The sequence below is a fragment of the Eucalyptus grandis genome, chromosome 2 (genome assembly GCF_016545825.1).
Source record: "Eucalyptus grandis isolate ANBG69807.140 chromosome 2, ASM1654582v1, whole genome shotgun sequence".
Classification (NCBI taxonomy): Eukaryota; Viridiplantae; Streptophyta; class Magnoliopsida; order Myrtales; family Myrtaceae; genus Eucalyptus; species Eucalyptus grandis.
The window spans coordinates 14,522,684-14,539,952 of NC_052613.1; the positions used below are offsets into that span (position 1 = coordinate 14,522,684).

Genomic DNA, 17,269 nt, shown 5'->3' on the forward strand with positions numbered 1-17,269 from the left:
CAGTAAGAGACGAGCAGTGCAACTTCAATGGGACATCAAAACGTTGGTAAGCAGAATGCAATAGGAATTAACTATCTATGACTGAGTCAGGCATTCTGTCGAACAGTTAAAACGCCTCCCCGTTAAAGAACTAATATACGCCATCTTCAAGCAGCGATTCGCATCAGTTATTACCATCAGCAACAACCAAGGTCCAGGACATCAACAGAAACCGAGAAGGAAGAAAGTCGATGAAGAAGCCTCTCCTCTGGTAAGCGATCGAACGGCGAGGAGCCGAGTAGAAGGAGCCGTTGTCGTGGGAGCAAAGGCCGAGAGACGTCAGAAACTGAGCTGGAGCTCTGCCGAACTCAGTGCTCTCCCTCGCTAAAAATTCTTCTTCCACCATCTTCTTGCGGCTTTTGTTTTGCACTGAATCCTTCGACAGAAGTTGTCTTTTGGTCGACTCACCGTATGGTCCCATAAATTGTTGTTAGGTGATGATGATGACTCATCGTTATCACGCTAGAATATGGAAGGAGAGGGAGTTATAAAGATTACGAAGCCTGTCATTAACTAAATCTAAAGAGAGCCATTGTAATAACTCATTGTTCTCCATACCTGATTGTGTGTTTTCGCACATAATTAGGCCATAAGTTTCGAGCTCATGTGAGTCCACGTTGATATCAGGTATATTACCTATCATTTTTTTTTCTCAAGATGAAACCAGATATTTCGAATAGTCCTCACTATATTCGAATGCAAAACATACTCATTCATTTGAGTAGGCTCAAGAGCAAAACAAGAATTGCCCATCGAGCTTAGCTCAACCTAGCCCAAATAAGGGAAAACAATTGGGCAAGCCTAGGGCCATGACTCTTCTCTTAGAGCTCGGAGCTACCAAGACTCGCCCGACATTGTTTTATTGTTTGCCGAATGCACGACTTGAGCGAGTCTGGGCAAGCAACTTTCTTCTTGGGCACTAGCTCGCCCCGATGCTGTTATTTATAAGAAGAAAGTATAATAATTTCTAAAATCTTAGGGCTGTTATGAAACACATGAATGAATAGAATACATGAATGAATATTCATTATATTCATCCTATCTAATGTGTATATTTGTATCATATATTCTAAGTACATCTCCCTATACAATAAATGTTCATCTCTCTTATCCAGTACATGTATCATTCGATACATTGATATTAATGATAAGTACATTCTTATTCTTCTATAAATAGGAGTTTAGTTTTGATGTACAAGAACAACTATCAAAACAACAATCACAATATAGTGAAATATCTAGCTTTCTCTACTATCTCTAGTGTTCACTTACTTTCTCTTCTCAATTTGTTATCTATTATATATTCGCAACGCAATATTTTACAACACGTTATCAGCACGAAGATCTACCGACTGAGTAAGTAAGTTTTGCAAGGTGGGTATTCTTTTTATTAATCAACTTATACTTCATTTTCTTCTATCAATTCTTCATTTTTATTTTTCTTGGCCGAAAGCCAAAATTCAAATCTAAAAGTATCATTCTGCTCCTGAAGTAGCGGTGGATATTTTGAAATTCTTTTAATTAATTTAAGGATTTATTTTTGCAAAGATTATGACAAATATTGAAAAGCCCAAATTCCACATCCTGGAAGTGAGTGGAAAGAATTATCTATCCTGATGCCTTGACATGGAAATGCACCTCCAATGGCAAGGTCTCGCTAATACAATTACAAAGGATGGAACCTCAAATGAAAAAGGATAAAGCAAATGTGTTAATTTTTATTCACCGTCATTTGCATGAGAGCCTGCATACTCAATATTTATCCGTTTGAGACCCTCATATCTTGTGGAGGAGGTTGAAGGATAAGTATGATCATACCAAAACTATTATCCTCCCTCAAACACAATATGACTGGCAAAATCTCAAACTGCAAGATTTTAAATCAGTGTCTGATTATAATTCCGCTTTATTTGACATTGTTTCTTGGCTTGAGTTATGCGGTATCAAACTCGTTGATGCGGAATTGTTAGAGAAAACTTTCTCCACCTTTCATGCTTCAAATATTGTATTGCAACAGCAATACCGGCAACGTCAGTTTGCCACATATTCTAAATTAATTTTTGTGCTTCTTACTGCCGAGCAAACTAATGAATTGCTGCTCAAAAATCATGATCTTAGACCTGTTGGCTCAAAAGCATTGCCTGAAGCATATGCTAACTTTGAGGAAAATATTGGCCATTTTAAGGGCTATAAGCGCAGGCAAGAACATAATGCTAGAAGGGATGGCAAGAAATTTAACCGCCCTAGAAAATCAAACTTTGGCCTGAATCATGGCAATGTCGTACGCCAAAACATTTTGTTGACCTATACTAGGCATCTTTAAAGAATACGGGCAAGTGTGGTGAATCTCATGCCATTGAAATCAATCTTACTGCCATAACCACTGTTGAAACCAACAATATTTCCGTTAGTGGAACTCATCTTGCTCCTGAAGTAGCAAATGTTAAGACCTCTTATTACTTTGATGAGACATCAGATTGGTTGATGATAATTTGAGTTTCGAATTTTATGTTGTTTTGCTTTAGATATATTACTTATTATTATTCTTTCATATGGTTATGAAATGCTTATGAACCTTATATAATATTTATTTGACTCTATAACTAAAATGCAATATTGATTAACCCTAGAAGTGGTTACATGGCTCAATTGAGGGGGAGATATTATGAACTATGCATTGCAGCATTGATATGCGGCGAGTTCACAAGATGAAACAATGATTAGCCCTAGAAGTGGCTATATATGCATTGCACTCTTTTTTCTTTATGTCCGGTTTTTTCCCATAGGGTTTTTCCGGCTTAAAGTTTTTAACGAGGCAATTAATGCATCAATAAAAGGGAGAGATCATAACATTTGTGCTCTGCACACTTTTTCCCTTTTGTCCGGTTTTTATCCCACTGGGTTTTTCCGGCTTAAGGTTTTTAATGAAGCATTATCATTCGATGCAAATTCATAATGAATATGATGAATATTCAAGGGGGAGTGTTATGAAACACATGAACGAATAGAATACATGAATGAATATTCATTATATTCATCCTATCTAATGTACTTATTATGGTACATTTGTATCATATATTCTAAGTACATCTCCCAATACAATGAATGTTCATCTCCCTTATCCAGTACATGTATCATTCGATACATTGATATTAATGATAAGTACATTTTTGTTCTTCTATAAATAAGAGTTTAGTTTTGATGTACAAGAACAACTATCAGAACAACAATCACAATACAGTGAAATATCTGGATTTCTCTACTATCTCTAGTGTTCATTTGTTTTCTCTTCTCAATCTCTTCTCAATTATATATTCGCAACGCAATATTTTACAACAAGGGCGGAATGGGTAAGAATTTTGATGGTTGACATCCGACTTGGTCCGTCTAGGCTCGCCCATTCAATAGTTCTACAATTAGTGAGTGTTGTCCTAGTTGAACAACCTCTTTACCTTATTACCCAAATTGTACATCAAGTCCCGGTAAAACTGGATCCATTTTTGGATCAAGGCCCAAGAGTTGGGGCTATCTATCTTTCTAGGCCCAACATGCCAACGACGGTCCATTCAATGCCTTTGCAGCATGGTGTTAGGGCTTAATACTATTGCAATTGTTAAATTCAAGTTGAATCCGCATTTAGCATTTGAGCACCTGAAACATTTCGAAAATATATGTATAAAATCTTCCTTTTTTTCTATTAAATTTTAACTTTTATTTCACACTACAGAATTTGAAGAAGGGGCTTGTTTCGGGAACTAACTAGGAATTCTTTTTGTTTTTTGTTTTTTTTTTTTTGCTTCTCTTTGGTATTAAACTAGGCATTCTATTAAGGGAACTATATAAACTCTGAGGTGTCGATATCGCTTTATGTGCGAAATGTCATATTACTGGCTTTTTCTTATTTGGAGTCTACTTTAAATATTAAGAACAATCGACTACGATGGATCCCTCTTATGCTATATCAATATTTTTGGCGAAGAGAAAAGAAGAACAATGTCATATTATCAATAATGAAAAGTTGACTTGACATTATTTTTGGCATCCACAACAATGTCATCCTATGCATAATGAAAAGTTGACTTGACATTATTTTATGGCATCCACAAATTTTGAAGTTTTGGAAAAGTCTTTTATTTTCTTTTCTTTTTTTTGACAAGGGGAAATTTTTCAAAAGTTATTTTAACCTTAACAAATGATATCCCCAACTTATATACATGCTTATATCATTGATTTACATCTACAAATTAGTATATCACACAGTGTTGTTCGAAAAATCAATAAATCTATTTCATCATCGACAAATATTTAGGTATTCTTGAAACATTCCTTATTCAACTCAATCATGTGAAGTATTAACATATATTGTAAACAAAAAACAAGAAGATTGGTAACACTTCGTATAAAGGCATCTAGGTCAACAAGGCATCTAACTCAGGTTGACCAGATGAAGATAAGTGTTTTGAAGACGTCTTAAATCCTTATAAATCGTTGAGTAAAAAATTACTTTTTAATTGTATAAAAAGTGAAATGGATAAAAAAACAAAAGGAACATTTTTTTTTTTTTTTGCATTAATCGGAGTTCACCTCATTAAGGCCCTGGACATTTCTTTAATGCCCCAACTTTCATCTTTCGCAATCATCAATATAATTATCTCAATAGAATCACAATCACTGTATCGTACTCTTCAAGTTCAACTAAAGGATTAATATATGGCGTGTGAGATGAAAATGGGAACAAAAAAAAAAAAATCATGGGATGAGAAAATCAAGTAGCCCACAGTAAAAATTACTTTGTCGTGTGAAATAAACAATTACAAGAGTAATCGGACATACACATTATACATATACTCACCCAACTTCAACCAAAAATCTACAAGACATACCATGGTACTTCCCATTACAAGACATACCATAGTCTCCCTGATTGCTCCTCTTTGCCTTTCCTTGAAAACGAGGAAAAAGGAAAATGTGCTCTGAGCTGGTGTGGGAATTTGAATAGTAGAAAGATGAACTTTGAACTTTGACAAGGAAGTCAGATTTAATGGATTATAATCTGCAGGATTCATTCAAATTTAATTGTCATATTCACTAAATCGAAAACACCTGTTTTAAACCCTATTTTTTTGCATCTTTACAATAGCTGCTGCTGTTGGAAGTAAGAAAACTGCTTCATTTGACTTTGAATGTAGACCTCGATAATTGACATCATGATACAGATTAATCTTTTTGAGCATGTCACCGAAAAAACAGTTTAAAGCATATCATTACACCTACCAAAATAAATGGCCTTTTATTTTTCTTTTTTTGTCAAGTTGCAAAAGATGAACATAAGCACATCATTTGCCTACCTCAACAGTGTTTGCATTTGATCCTTCTGAGAGAGTTTGCCAAATAAAGAAGACAGCGAGATATTCTGCAAAACAAGCACAGTTGAGAGGATTCAGGTCACTAAGTTAGGGCATAAAAAGAAGAAGAAGAAGAAGAAGAAGAAGAAGATATTTTGAAGAGAATACAACAAATGCTGAAATGGCAGAAAAATATTGGTATAGTAGGAGCAACAATTCTTCATGATTCTCACACGAAGCATAGTGCACTTCCATAAGTGGAAAGATGAGCCATATTTGAGCACTAAACAAAGTTCAAGATATATCATCAATCCAGACAGGCACATCCACACATGACAATTCCAGCACTGTGAGCAAGTCCATATGAGTATTATTTGTTTTGAGGAATAGTCACTCGTATGAAAAAATGGTCAACTAGCTGTACCCCATTAGCATTATAACCATTTCATTATGTGCTTCCTTATCAAACAAAACAGGGCAACCCAAATGTCTAGCTGCTTTGTGGCAAATTATGTGAAGCTTGTGCATGGAAAACCGTGAACTTTTTAGCATCAAGTTGAGGATTTGTAATAGAAATGGATCCTAGAGCAGAAGCAGTAATTAAATGACAAGTGCGGAAGAAGAAAGAAGTCCGAAGCATTACCTGAAGAATAAAAATTAGACATTGCAGAGAAATCTTCTTATTGAATCTTAACTCAATCAACCACAACGAGTGGGATTTCTTGGATGGGGTGCCAACAGTCACCACTATTGAGTTTTGAGCATAGATCTTTCAGAATTTCACAACGCACTATGCTGAATACTCGGAGTAGGGAGCAAAGCCATCCTCTGGCAAGTACCAATAAAACCTACAAAAGATAGCTGTTTGAGAGAGGAGAGGTAGACCACTTGATAATCTTTCCATGTTCCTCATATTTCTCATCCAAGGAGAAATTAGAGACAAGGGAAACAGAATAGTCCATGCTTCTTACATCCTCCACCATTGACAGTCTTTCCACAGTCCTCACATTTCTCATCCAAAAGTCTGAAACAGGACAAGCAATTAGTCCTGAATAAAAATTGTCTTTCATGCACAGTGAACAACTACAAGAGTGATCAGAACAAAATTATATACACACCTAATTGACTGCAACAAAAAGTGAACCGGGATACCTTGCTGATAGATATATATTAATTGCTGGAAAAATATTATGATTATGTTAACAAACAAGTATGGGAGACCACTAATCACTGGCGATAGAGACTTTTTCATACGGGCTGATATTTTACAAATGTGAGGTCAGGAGATCGAATAACTTGGTACGAGCTGATAACTCTTAAGAATCATACCCTACGCCTGTTGGTATATCTGGAACGCTCGAAATGCAGTAACCATTAAAAACATAAATCACTTGATCCTGGAACTGTCACTACATAAATCACTGTCATGATTGGTGGACAAAAGGCAGGGTCTGTAGAGTAACTTGAACTAGGTTTTGTGAAGATTAACTGGAGCTCTGGCAGCTTAGTAGGATAATGATAAGACTTGCCTACCCAAGATAACTGGGTCGTGAGTGGTATTGGATGACGACCTTCTTGCAATTTTAAATCACAACACTTTGTGGCAGACGTGGGAATTTTAGGATTACTCAACAGAGCAACAAAGTATAGTCTCCCTGATTACTCCTCCCCGCCTTTCCTTTACAACAAAGAAAATGAAAAAGTTCTTTGAGATGGTGTAAGATTTAAATAGAAGAAAGATGAATTGTGAAGTTTAATGAGAAAGTCAGATTTAAATAGATTATAATCTGCAAGTTCATTGAAATTTAGTTGTCGTATTTGCCAAGTTGAGAACCCGTTATAGATCCCATTTTTGCATCTTTACAATAGCTGTTATTCAAAGTAATAAAGCTTCTTAATTTGACTTTGATTATAGACCTTGATAATCAACATCATGATAAAGATTAATCTTATTTAGACCTTGTCACAAAAAGAAAAAAAAAATTAAAGCATATCGATGCACCTACCAAAATTAATAGCTTTTTTATCTTTTGTCAGGTTGCAAAAGATGAACATAAGTACATCAGTTGCCTACCTCAACAGTATATGCATTTGATCAACCCAAGAGATTTTGCCAGACAGATGACAGTGGGATATTCTGCAAGACAAGCACAGTCAAGAGAATTCGGGTCAGTGAGTTAGGGCATAAGAAACAGATATTTGGAAGAGAAAATACAGAAATGCTGAAATTGCATAACGATATCAATATGAGAGCGAAATTTTTTCATAATTCTCATGCAATGCATGGTGCATTTCCATTTGCAAATTCTTTATGTGTCATCCAAGTGCAGAGATAAGCAATTTTTGGCCATCACACAAAATTCTAGATATATAATCAATATAGACAGGCACATTTGATGCATCATAATTCCAGCACCATGAGCAAGTCCATGTAGGTTTTATTTATTCGAGGAATTGTCATTGGCTGTACCACGTTAGCATTATAACCATTTCCTCGTGTACTTCCTCAGTAAACAAAACAGGGGAACCCAAATGTCAACGTTGGACATTCAGCAGCTGGTTTGTGGAAATTTATGTGAAGCACGTCCATGGAAAAACATGAACATTTTAGCATTGAGTTGAGGAAGCAGAATGAAAATGAATCCTGGAGCAGCAGTAGCTAAATGACAAGTGTGAAAGAAAGAAGTCCGAATCATTACCTGAAGAGCAAAACTTTAAGACAGTGGAGAGAAATCTTCCTATTGGATCCGAACTAGATTAATCACAATGAGTGGGATTTCTTGGATGAGGTGCCAGTAGTTGCCCGCAAAAGAGGATCCATCCTTCAAAATCTCACATTGAATTATGTGGAATACGGTGACGGAGGGAGGGAGGGAAGCCATCCTCTGGCAAGTACCCAAACTTCAAGCAACATAGAAAATATAACTGTTTGAGGGAGGAGAGATGACCGTGAACACCACTTGATAGTCTTTCCACTCCTCATATTTCTCATCCAAAGAGAGGTTAGAGAGGAAGGAAACAGAAGACTCCATGCATCATACATCCTCCACTGCTGATGGTCTTTCCACATTCCCCATATTTCTCATCCAAAAATCTGGAATGGGATGATCAATTAGTCCTGAATAACAGTTGCCTTTCATGCTTAATGAACAACTATAAGAGTGATCCGACAAACAAAATTATATGCATACCTACCCAAAAGCAACCAAAAATGAGCAAACAAGACAAGAACCGGGATACTTTGCTTTATTATTGTCAGGAATCAGTGACCCTTTTGAATGGTTTTTCCTTTTGCTAAAAAACCCTTATGGCTATGTTAACTAACAAGTATGGGAGACTGCTAATCACTGGCGATGGTGACTTATTGGTATGGGTCGATATTCTACAAATGTGAGGCTAGAAGATTCGAATGACTTGGTACAAGCTGATAACGCTTAAGAATGATTGCCTACACCAATTGGTATATCCGGAATGCTAGAAATGCAGTAATCTTCGACCATAAATCACTTGATCTTGAAACTGTCACTCATACAGATTAGAAAAGCACTTTCATACTGCGTTTCCTGTAAAAATGTAGGAGAGCTGGGTCATGATTGGGTGGACGAAAGGCAAGGTGTGTAGAGTAAACCTGAGCTAGGTTTTGTGAAGATTAACTGTGATGGCTCTTACGTTGGAGGAACTAAACATGCTGTCATTAAGATTATGGCCAGAAATGAAACAGGGGAGATGATTGCCTGCAGGGGTGTGGTAGTGCAAGCTAGATCTACAAAGGAGGCTGAATTACTTGCTATTCAAAAGAGCACTGCAGTAGCTAAAGAAAAAGCTTAATCAAGGTAGTAGTGGAGCTGAATGCAGCTGTGGTATACAAGGATATTATCAATTTTCCTAAACAGTGCAATCAAAGACTAAAGGATGTGCCTGATGGGATTCAAGAAGCTAAAGATTATTTTGCAGCTCCAAATTTTAGTTGTATTTCGCGAAAACCAAATGCTTGTGCCCATTAGGTTGCTTTGCCAAAACTGGGATCTACATCTATATCCCCCATCCTTCTTACCACATTTGGCTTATTTCAACCGTGAGTTGCTGGCCTAAAAAGAAAAGACCCCATCGAGGACACACACGACACACCCAAATGTTAGTATCTGACCTTCAGTGGCTGGTTTCTGGAAATTCTATGAGAAACATCTCCACGGGAAAAAATCAATCCGTATTAAGCATCAAGCTGAAGAACATAATAGAAATTGATACCTTCAAACCAAAAAAGTTGACCCCAACCCCAGAAAGCTGACTTTAGGTGGAACAACGAATTGCGGCAGATAGCAAATGGAAGCGAAAGAATGAAAGAACTTATAAGAATTACCTGAAGAAGGAAAAGTAGTTATCGGAGATAAATCTTTTGTCTTGCCTCCGGTGTGATCAATTTCAATTCATTGGATCCAAACACCACCAATGTAGATGAGAGGGATCTCTTGGATGAGGGGCCAATAATCGCCAGTGAGTTTTGAGCATTGATCTTTCGGAATCTCGCATATAGATATCTCCAGAATTTGGACAGATCATAGTCTTCCTTATTGATCCTTTCTGCCTTTCCTTGAAAACAAAGAAAAGAAAATGTGCTGTGATATGACATGGGAATATGAATAGAAAGATGAACCGTGAACTTTGAAAAGGAAGTCGGATTTCAATGGCTTATAATTTGCAGGGTTCATTCAAATTTAGATGTCACATTTGCCAACTCAATCACACCTGTTTTAAATCCTATTTTTGCATCTTTACAGAAGGTGCTGTTGTTGGAAGTAAGAAAGCTTCTTCGTTTGACTATGAATATAGATCTCGGTAATTGACACCGTGATACAGATTAATCTTCAAGAGCATGTCACCAAAAAAAAAAAAAAAACAGTTTAGAGCATAGTAGTACTCCTATCGATAATAAATAGCCTTTTGTTCTTCTTTTGTCGAGTTGCAACAGATGAACATGAGCACATCAGTTGCCCACCACGGCACTGTTTGCATTTGATCCTCCTGAGAAATTTTGCCAAATAAAGATAACAGTGGGATATTCTGCAAAACAATCACAGTTGAGAGAATTCAGGTCAGTGAGCTAGGATATAAAAAAAAAAAAAAAAAAAGATAATTGGAAGAGAAAACATAACAAACACTGAAGTTGTGGGACAATAACAATATAAGAGCAACAAATCGTCATGATTCTCACGTGAAGCATAGTGCATTTCCATAAGTGGAAAGATAAGCAATTTTTGGCCATCAAACAGTTTAAAATATATCATAAATATGGACAGGCACATACACACATCATAATTCCAAAACTGTAAACAAGTCTATGTAAGTATTTTTTGTTTTGATGAATAAGTCACTTGTATGAAGCAATGGTTGGTTGACTTGCTGTACCACATTAGAATTATAACCATTCATTGCGTGCTTCCTCTTTAAACAACATAGAGCAACCCAAATGTCAACATTGGACCTTCAGCTGTTGGTTTGTGGAAATTTAGGAGAAGCTTGTCCATGGAAAAACATGAACCATTTAGCATCGAATTGAGGATTCGAAATTGTAATGGATCCTAGAAAAGGAGCAGCAGCAGTAGCTAAATGATAAGTGTGCAAGAAAGAAAGAAGTCTAAATCATTACCTGAAGAGCAAAAATTAGAAATTGGATAGACATCTTCTTATTGGATCTGAATTTCATCAACTACGATGAGTGGGATTTCTCAGATGAGGTGTCAATAGTCACCACTGAGTTTTGAGCATCAATCTTTCAGAAATTCACAGTGAATTATGCCCAATACTTGGAGGAGGGAACGAAGCCATCCTCTGGCAAGTTCCAGTAAACTATCAAATGTAGCTGTTGGAGAGTGAAGGGATGGCTGCAAAGACCACTTGATGATCTTTCCACGTTCCTCCTAGTTCTCATTCAAAGAGACGTAGAGATCAAGGAAACAGAATACTCCACGCTTCTTACATCCTCCCCTGTTGATAGCATTTCCACATTCCCCATATTTATCATCCAAAAATTTGTAACAAGACTATAAATTAGTCCTGAATAAAAATCAACTTTCCTACTTAGAGTGATCAGAACAAAACTATATGCATACCCAATTGACAGCAACTAAAATGAACCGGGATACCCTCTTATTAATTTTTTTTTTTTTTTACTGAAAAATTCTTGTGATTATGTTAACTTACAAGTACATGAGACCACCAATCACGGGTGACGGTGACTTGTTGGCACGGGTTGATATTCTACAAAAGTGAGGTCATGGAATTGAATGATTGGTACGGGCTGATAACTCCTAAGAATGATTGCCTAGACCTGTTGGTATATTTGGAGTGTGTTGCGGATAAAAATGTAAGCTGAGTGGAGTAAACCTGAGCTAGGTTTCGTGAATATTAACTGAGACGGGGTCTTACATAACATGCCGTCGTTGGGATTGAGGCCAGAAATGAAACAGGGGAGACGGTCGCCTACAGAGAATGCTGAATTACTTACTAGTCAAAAGACACGCCCAAGGCAATAGATAAGATGGATGCAGCAGTGGCATACGAGGATATCATCAACTTCCTCAAGCAGCGCAATTGGAGACTAAAGGAAGCTCTTGCTGGGATTCAGGCAACTAAATATCATTCTTTCAGCCCTGAATTTTAGTTGTATTTCACGATACAACGGTTTCTGGAAATTCTATGCGACACTTCTCCATGGAAAAAAATTAATTCGCACAAAGCATCGAATTGAAGAACATAAGCGAAATTGATGCATTCAAGACCGAAAAACTTACCTGACCCGGAAAACTGACTGCACATCGAAGGATGAATCGCGGTAGTTAGCAAATGAAAGCAAAAGTGGATCAATTTCGCTTCATTAGATTTGAACCCAATCAATGCGCATGTCAGGGATTTCTTGGATTTTCCCAGAAATTTATGTGAGACATCTACATGAAGGGAAAATCAGTTTGCATCACACAACAAATTGAGGAAGCGGAATGGGAAATTGATGCCTTCGAAACAAAAAACTTACCCGGACCCCAGAAAGCCTGACCGTACCGGGACGAATCAATTTATTGAATCTGAACTTGATCAATCTCGATGGAAGGGATCTCTTGGATGAGGGGCCAATAGTCGCCGGTGTGTTTTGAGCATCGATCTTTCAGAATATCACATTCATCTATAAAAAATCGTTGGAGGGAGGGAGGGAGGCCATCCTCTGGCAAGTCCCTCAACTTCGGGCAATTTTCAATCCCTAAACACTGGAGAGAGGAGAGATGGTTGCGAAGGCCATCTGATAGTCTTTCCACGTTCCTCATAGGGCCAATGTAAAGAGTGGTAAGAGAGGAAGGAAAGAGAAGACTCCAGGCATCCTCTTCATCCTCGTCCTTCGAAGGAAACGACACCTTCTCTCCCTCCCCTCCCATGCTACTTCCGTCAATTGTCAGCTCCGTGAAGGATGTGAGCAGTGGTAAGCCCCATTCTCTCACTGGCTGTTTCATATTCTCACACTCCCAAATCTGAAACCATTGCAAATTGGGAGGCAAACCTCCTTCGGGAAAGCATTGGATATTTTAGCAATGCACAATGCTTATGTTTCGGAGGGATGTAAGATGACGCCACTTTGGTAGAGACTTTATCTTCGGACAGTCATAGAGAGAGACATACGACAAGGTGATGGGAAGGGGAAGAGAATCTATTATTTCCGATGCCCCGCACTCAGTTATAGCCAAAGAAGTGAGATTGTTACAACTGGTGATACTAGCGATAGACTTTATCTTCGAACATCTCGAAAGTCTAAGGTTCGATAGGATGAGGGGAAGGGGAGGAAAGTCCTCTATCTGACAACAGTTACATATGCTCAATTCAGTGAGGTGGGAGAGCGTGTGAAGGAATTGTGGTAGGCTTCTTAGATTCGGACAATTGTAAATTCCCATATCTTTGAGTGATTCTATGGTGATTTCTTCCAGTGATTCCACTCCCTCGCAGTTTTGAATAACAAATTTCTTCATAGTAGCAAGTCTACCCTTGGCAGAGGGACCAAATGTCAGAGAATCACATTTACCTGTACATGAAGATTGAAGTTGAGACATCGGGTTGTTGCTGTTGGGGTCATATGAAGAAATGGTTGGTCTTATGAGTTTTGGACACTATCTAATAGACAAATAAGTGACTGTGTACATCTTGCTTGGAAGCTTTTCTAAACTGGTGCAATTACTCAATTCCATCTTTTCAAGGTTGCATAGTAGCTCTATTTCTATTTCTCCTGCCACGAATGATGTGAACTGAGGACAGCTTACAATGGTTAATTCTTGGAGGCAAGTAAGATTTAGCATTTCATTTCCATCTTGCCACAAGTATTTTAATTGGTCACACCCGCCTATATGAAGCTCCTTTAGCTTGATCAAGTGGCTCATAAACCCATGATCAAAGCAAACAAGCTCAACAAGATTCTTAATTGTAAGAATGGTCAAAGAAGTTTGGTTGATCAAGCTCTTCATGATCTCCTTGTTACAATCCTCAAGGAACAACTCATGGAGAGATGGAAGACAAACATCATTGGTTAAGTTTTCTAACTGCTGACATGAATGAATTTCAAGCTTTGTGAGATGATCAAGTTGGCAAGGCAATGTCCCGACCAACGAAGGACAGCCCCGAACAACAAGATGCTTAAGACAAGAGAATGAGACTTCTTCTTTTGAGCGCCCAGCATAAGGAGACCAATCCTTCCATGCCAACATCTCGTCGAACTTCAAAGTGGTTAAGGATGGAAAAGGCCTTTTACCTCCGTAAAATTCAAAGCCTATCATTCTTATTGCATGTAGACCTTTAAGAGATAATTCCTTAAGTGAAGGTAGTTGTCCAATCATAGACAGTGACATAACATTAGGACAGTCCCACAAGCATAAAGACACTATTTTAGAATAGGATGTACAATCTAACCATGATGGGAATATTGCACCACGATAGTTCAAAATAGCGAGATTTTCAAGATTAGTGTGAGGTCACAAAGAGTCAAGCACCTATGCTTCGCGCTCATGATTATGGAGATCCCCCAAATGTTCACCCCAATGCAAGGATAAGTTGGTAAGGCCTAGCTTTCGAAGCAAATTAGCATCAACTGCATCTATAACTTTTTCCACCTTTTGCAATTCTGATATGAATAATTCTCCTTCAAGATGTGGCAAGTTCTTTAACTCTTTCAACTGCGACCCTTTCTCTAGTCCTACCACAAACTTGGACAAGATAATAAGATTCTTTAAATTACCGATACCCAATGGTATCTCTTTTAGACTCCATGTATCTCTAATATCAAGAAATTGTAAGCTAACTAACTTTGTGATACATTGAGGCAACTGTGAAAGCATTTGACAACCTCTTAAAATCAGAGCTTGTAATTTGCACAAGGTGTCGATTGACTCAGGTAGCCTCTCGATATTAGTGTACGAGAAATTGAGATATCGAAGGTGTTTTAAATCACCAACACAATTCGGTACCTCTATGATCTGACAACGACATAACGAGAATACTCTCAAGTACTTCAAGTTTGTTAGCAAGTCATGTAGCACCTTGTTGGAAATAGAGAAAGAGCCCACACTAGTTCCATCACGCACTAGAATTAAACTTCTTAGTGCCTTCATTCCTTGATATGGTTTCAAGCATTTTGATGTAACATACCATGATGGGATGAATGATGCATAGCGAGTTTTTTCAAGAGATGATACATCATGTTCATTACTTGCCACCTGAGACCCCCCCGAGCTAAAGCAAGTCCCACCCAAAATTGACTTTGCTAGATCATTCAAAAGATCATGCATTGAAAACTTAGATGCGTCGATACTCGATTGTTGAAGAAATGACCTGGATACTAACTCATCAAAGTGCTTCCGTCCCAATTTCAAGATATTCTCATTTGCTTTTTGCCCATCTAAAAATCCCCCTGCTATCCATAAGTGTACCAACTCATCCCTCTCAATTTCGTAATCCTTGGGAAATACCGCACAATACGCAAAACATCTCTTCAAATAGGAAGGAAGATGGACATAACTCAATTTTAAAACTGGGAGAACCTCATCATTCTCTACCATCGGAATATCCCATATTTTGTTCTTTAAGGTATCTTCCCATTCATCAGGATTACTTTTTGTACGTAGGACACCACCCACCATCTTTGCTGCCAAAGGTAAACCTTTACATCTTTTAGCTATCTTCTTCCCTATTATTTTAAAAGCCGGGTGGCTCTCAAAATTTGTTGCTCCAAGAGCATGAAAGGCTAATAAGCTTACACAATCATCAAAGGACAATTCTCTCAAAGGATATGGCGAAGCTCTTGTTATAGAGGCAACATGAAGGTTGCGAGTTGTGATGATGATCTTGCTTCCCTTAGCTCCCGCTTCAAATGGCTTTAAGAGGGCAGTCCATTTTTCATACTTTTCATTCCAGATATCGTCTAAAACCACAAGAAACTTCTTCCCAGATAGACTATCCTTCAACTTAACTTGAAGCTCATTAAGATCTTCACCCTCGTTGGACAACCCCGTGATTGACCGCAAAGTAGTCTTTGTTATGTCAAGGACATTAAAAACATCTGAGACACAAACCCATGCTCTCTTCTCAAAACAGCCATTCACTTTGGCATCATTATATACTCGTTGAGCCAAGGCTGTCTTTCCAACACCGCCCATCCCAACTATGGGGACTATGCTTAGCATGGCATTGGAATTTTCTACCTCACTTATCAATAGTTTGACTATCTGTGCTTCTTCCTTCTCCCTACCGAAAAACTGAGGCTCCGACAAAGAAGTGGTGGGATCCCTTTTGTTGGTATAGTTGGATTTGTCTACAACATTCTCTCTCAAGCTTAGATGAGCCTTCCTGGTGACAATTGCTTTCAACCTGCCATTGACCTCTTGTACCTTGGTTTCTGACACAAGCAAGTGCAAGTTTGGATTCAATCTGGAGGATCTATCTTGGCCAAAGAAAGAGGACTTCCATTTCTCTAGACCTTTGCTTGTGCTAGATTTTGCCTCTGACTCAACCTAGGTGATTTTGATCACCAACTCATCAAGCAAGTCTTCCATGTCATAAGTCAAGTCCCTAACATCGTCCAACCATAGCTTCACTAGAGGGTTGTTACTGGGTTGCTTGTCCTCTGCGTCAACCAGCACTGCATTGATTGTCAACAACATTCCCTTCCACTCCTCAAGCAAGGTAGTGTTGAATCCTTCTTGTTGCGCATAGCCCAATGTGAGAGAAGACAACTTGTCGAATAGAACCTGAAAGAAGGAACCCAAGAAGGAACCCAAAACAATCTCTCCAACGGCCATGGGTGAATGGGTCACTGTCGAGAACATCAAAGGTGTTTTGTGAATCAAAGTAACAATGAGCTATTGGAGAGAGAAAACAATGAAGTCTAGGAATACCAAGATGTTCACTTACCAAAAAGATTTTAAAAAAGAAGAAGATCAAGTCTTTCAAGGGATGCACACCAAAAGTTAGACAAATCGAAGTAAAATAATTTTTGTCCACTAGAGTGCTTGTTTCGTCAATTTTTTCTCCTTTTTCTTTTGATCAAGACTTTTCTTGTGAGCATTCAAACAAAGGATAAATGGTGATTTTTCTTCATGAACTTAGAGCGCGTGCGTATTTTCATAAAAAATTCCAATGCTTGAGTGTTTTGTTGGCTTTTTTCACATCCGTATATTACTAGTATCCTTATGATTTTAATATCTTTCTTTTCTGCTTTATTGGTGAATATGAGATCAATGTAGGTTTTTAGATGGCAGTTGCAGTGCTAAAAACTCACATATGTTTAAGATATAATATGATTATAGATTTCTCCTTCAATATGGATGACCATGTAAAGACATCAAAAGCGGCTAACTTTG

The 17,269-nt window shown here is 37.9% G+C and overlaps 1 protein-coding gene across 23 annotated transcripts in view; it reads right to left on the reverse strand.

The window, feature by feature from the left end:
• Positions 1 to 4,796: 4,796 nt before the first annotated feature.
• Positions 4,797 to 17,269, reverse strand: part of LOC104424133 (putative disease resistance protein At3g14460) — a 59,568-nt gene continuing 47,095 nt past the window's right edge. For 2 of the 23 annotated variants that reach the window (XR_005548191.1, XR_005548190.1), the window contains exons 3-5: positions 6,028 to 6,232; positions 5,388 to 5,452; positions 4,797 to 5,092 (exon numbers count right to left, since the gene is read on the reverse strand). Coding sequence is in view for 1 of the 23 variants with exons in the window: in XM_039306223.1 (XP_039162157.1) it covers positions 14,405 to 16,093 (1,689 nt within the window). In the remaining 22 variants the exon portion in view is untranslated. Of the gene's footprint in view, positions 5,093 to 5,387; positions 5,453 to 6,027; positions 6,409 to 6,847; positions 7,063 to 7,390; positions 7,522 to 8,083; positions 8,503 to 8,836; positions 8,948 to 9,744; positions 10,023 to 10,130; positions 10,151 to 14,015; positions 16,723 to 17,269 lie in introns of those variants that run through there. The other 21 variants (XR_005548174.1, XR_005548176.1, XR_005548184.1 and 18 more) reach the window with 21 other exon arrangements.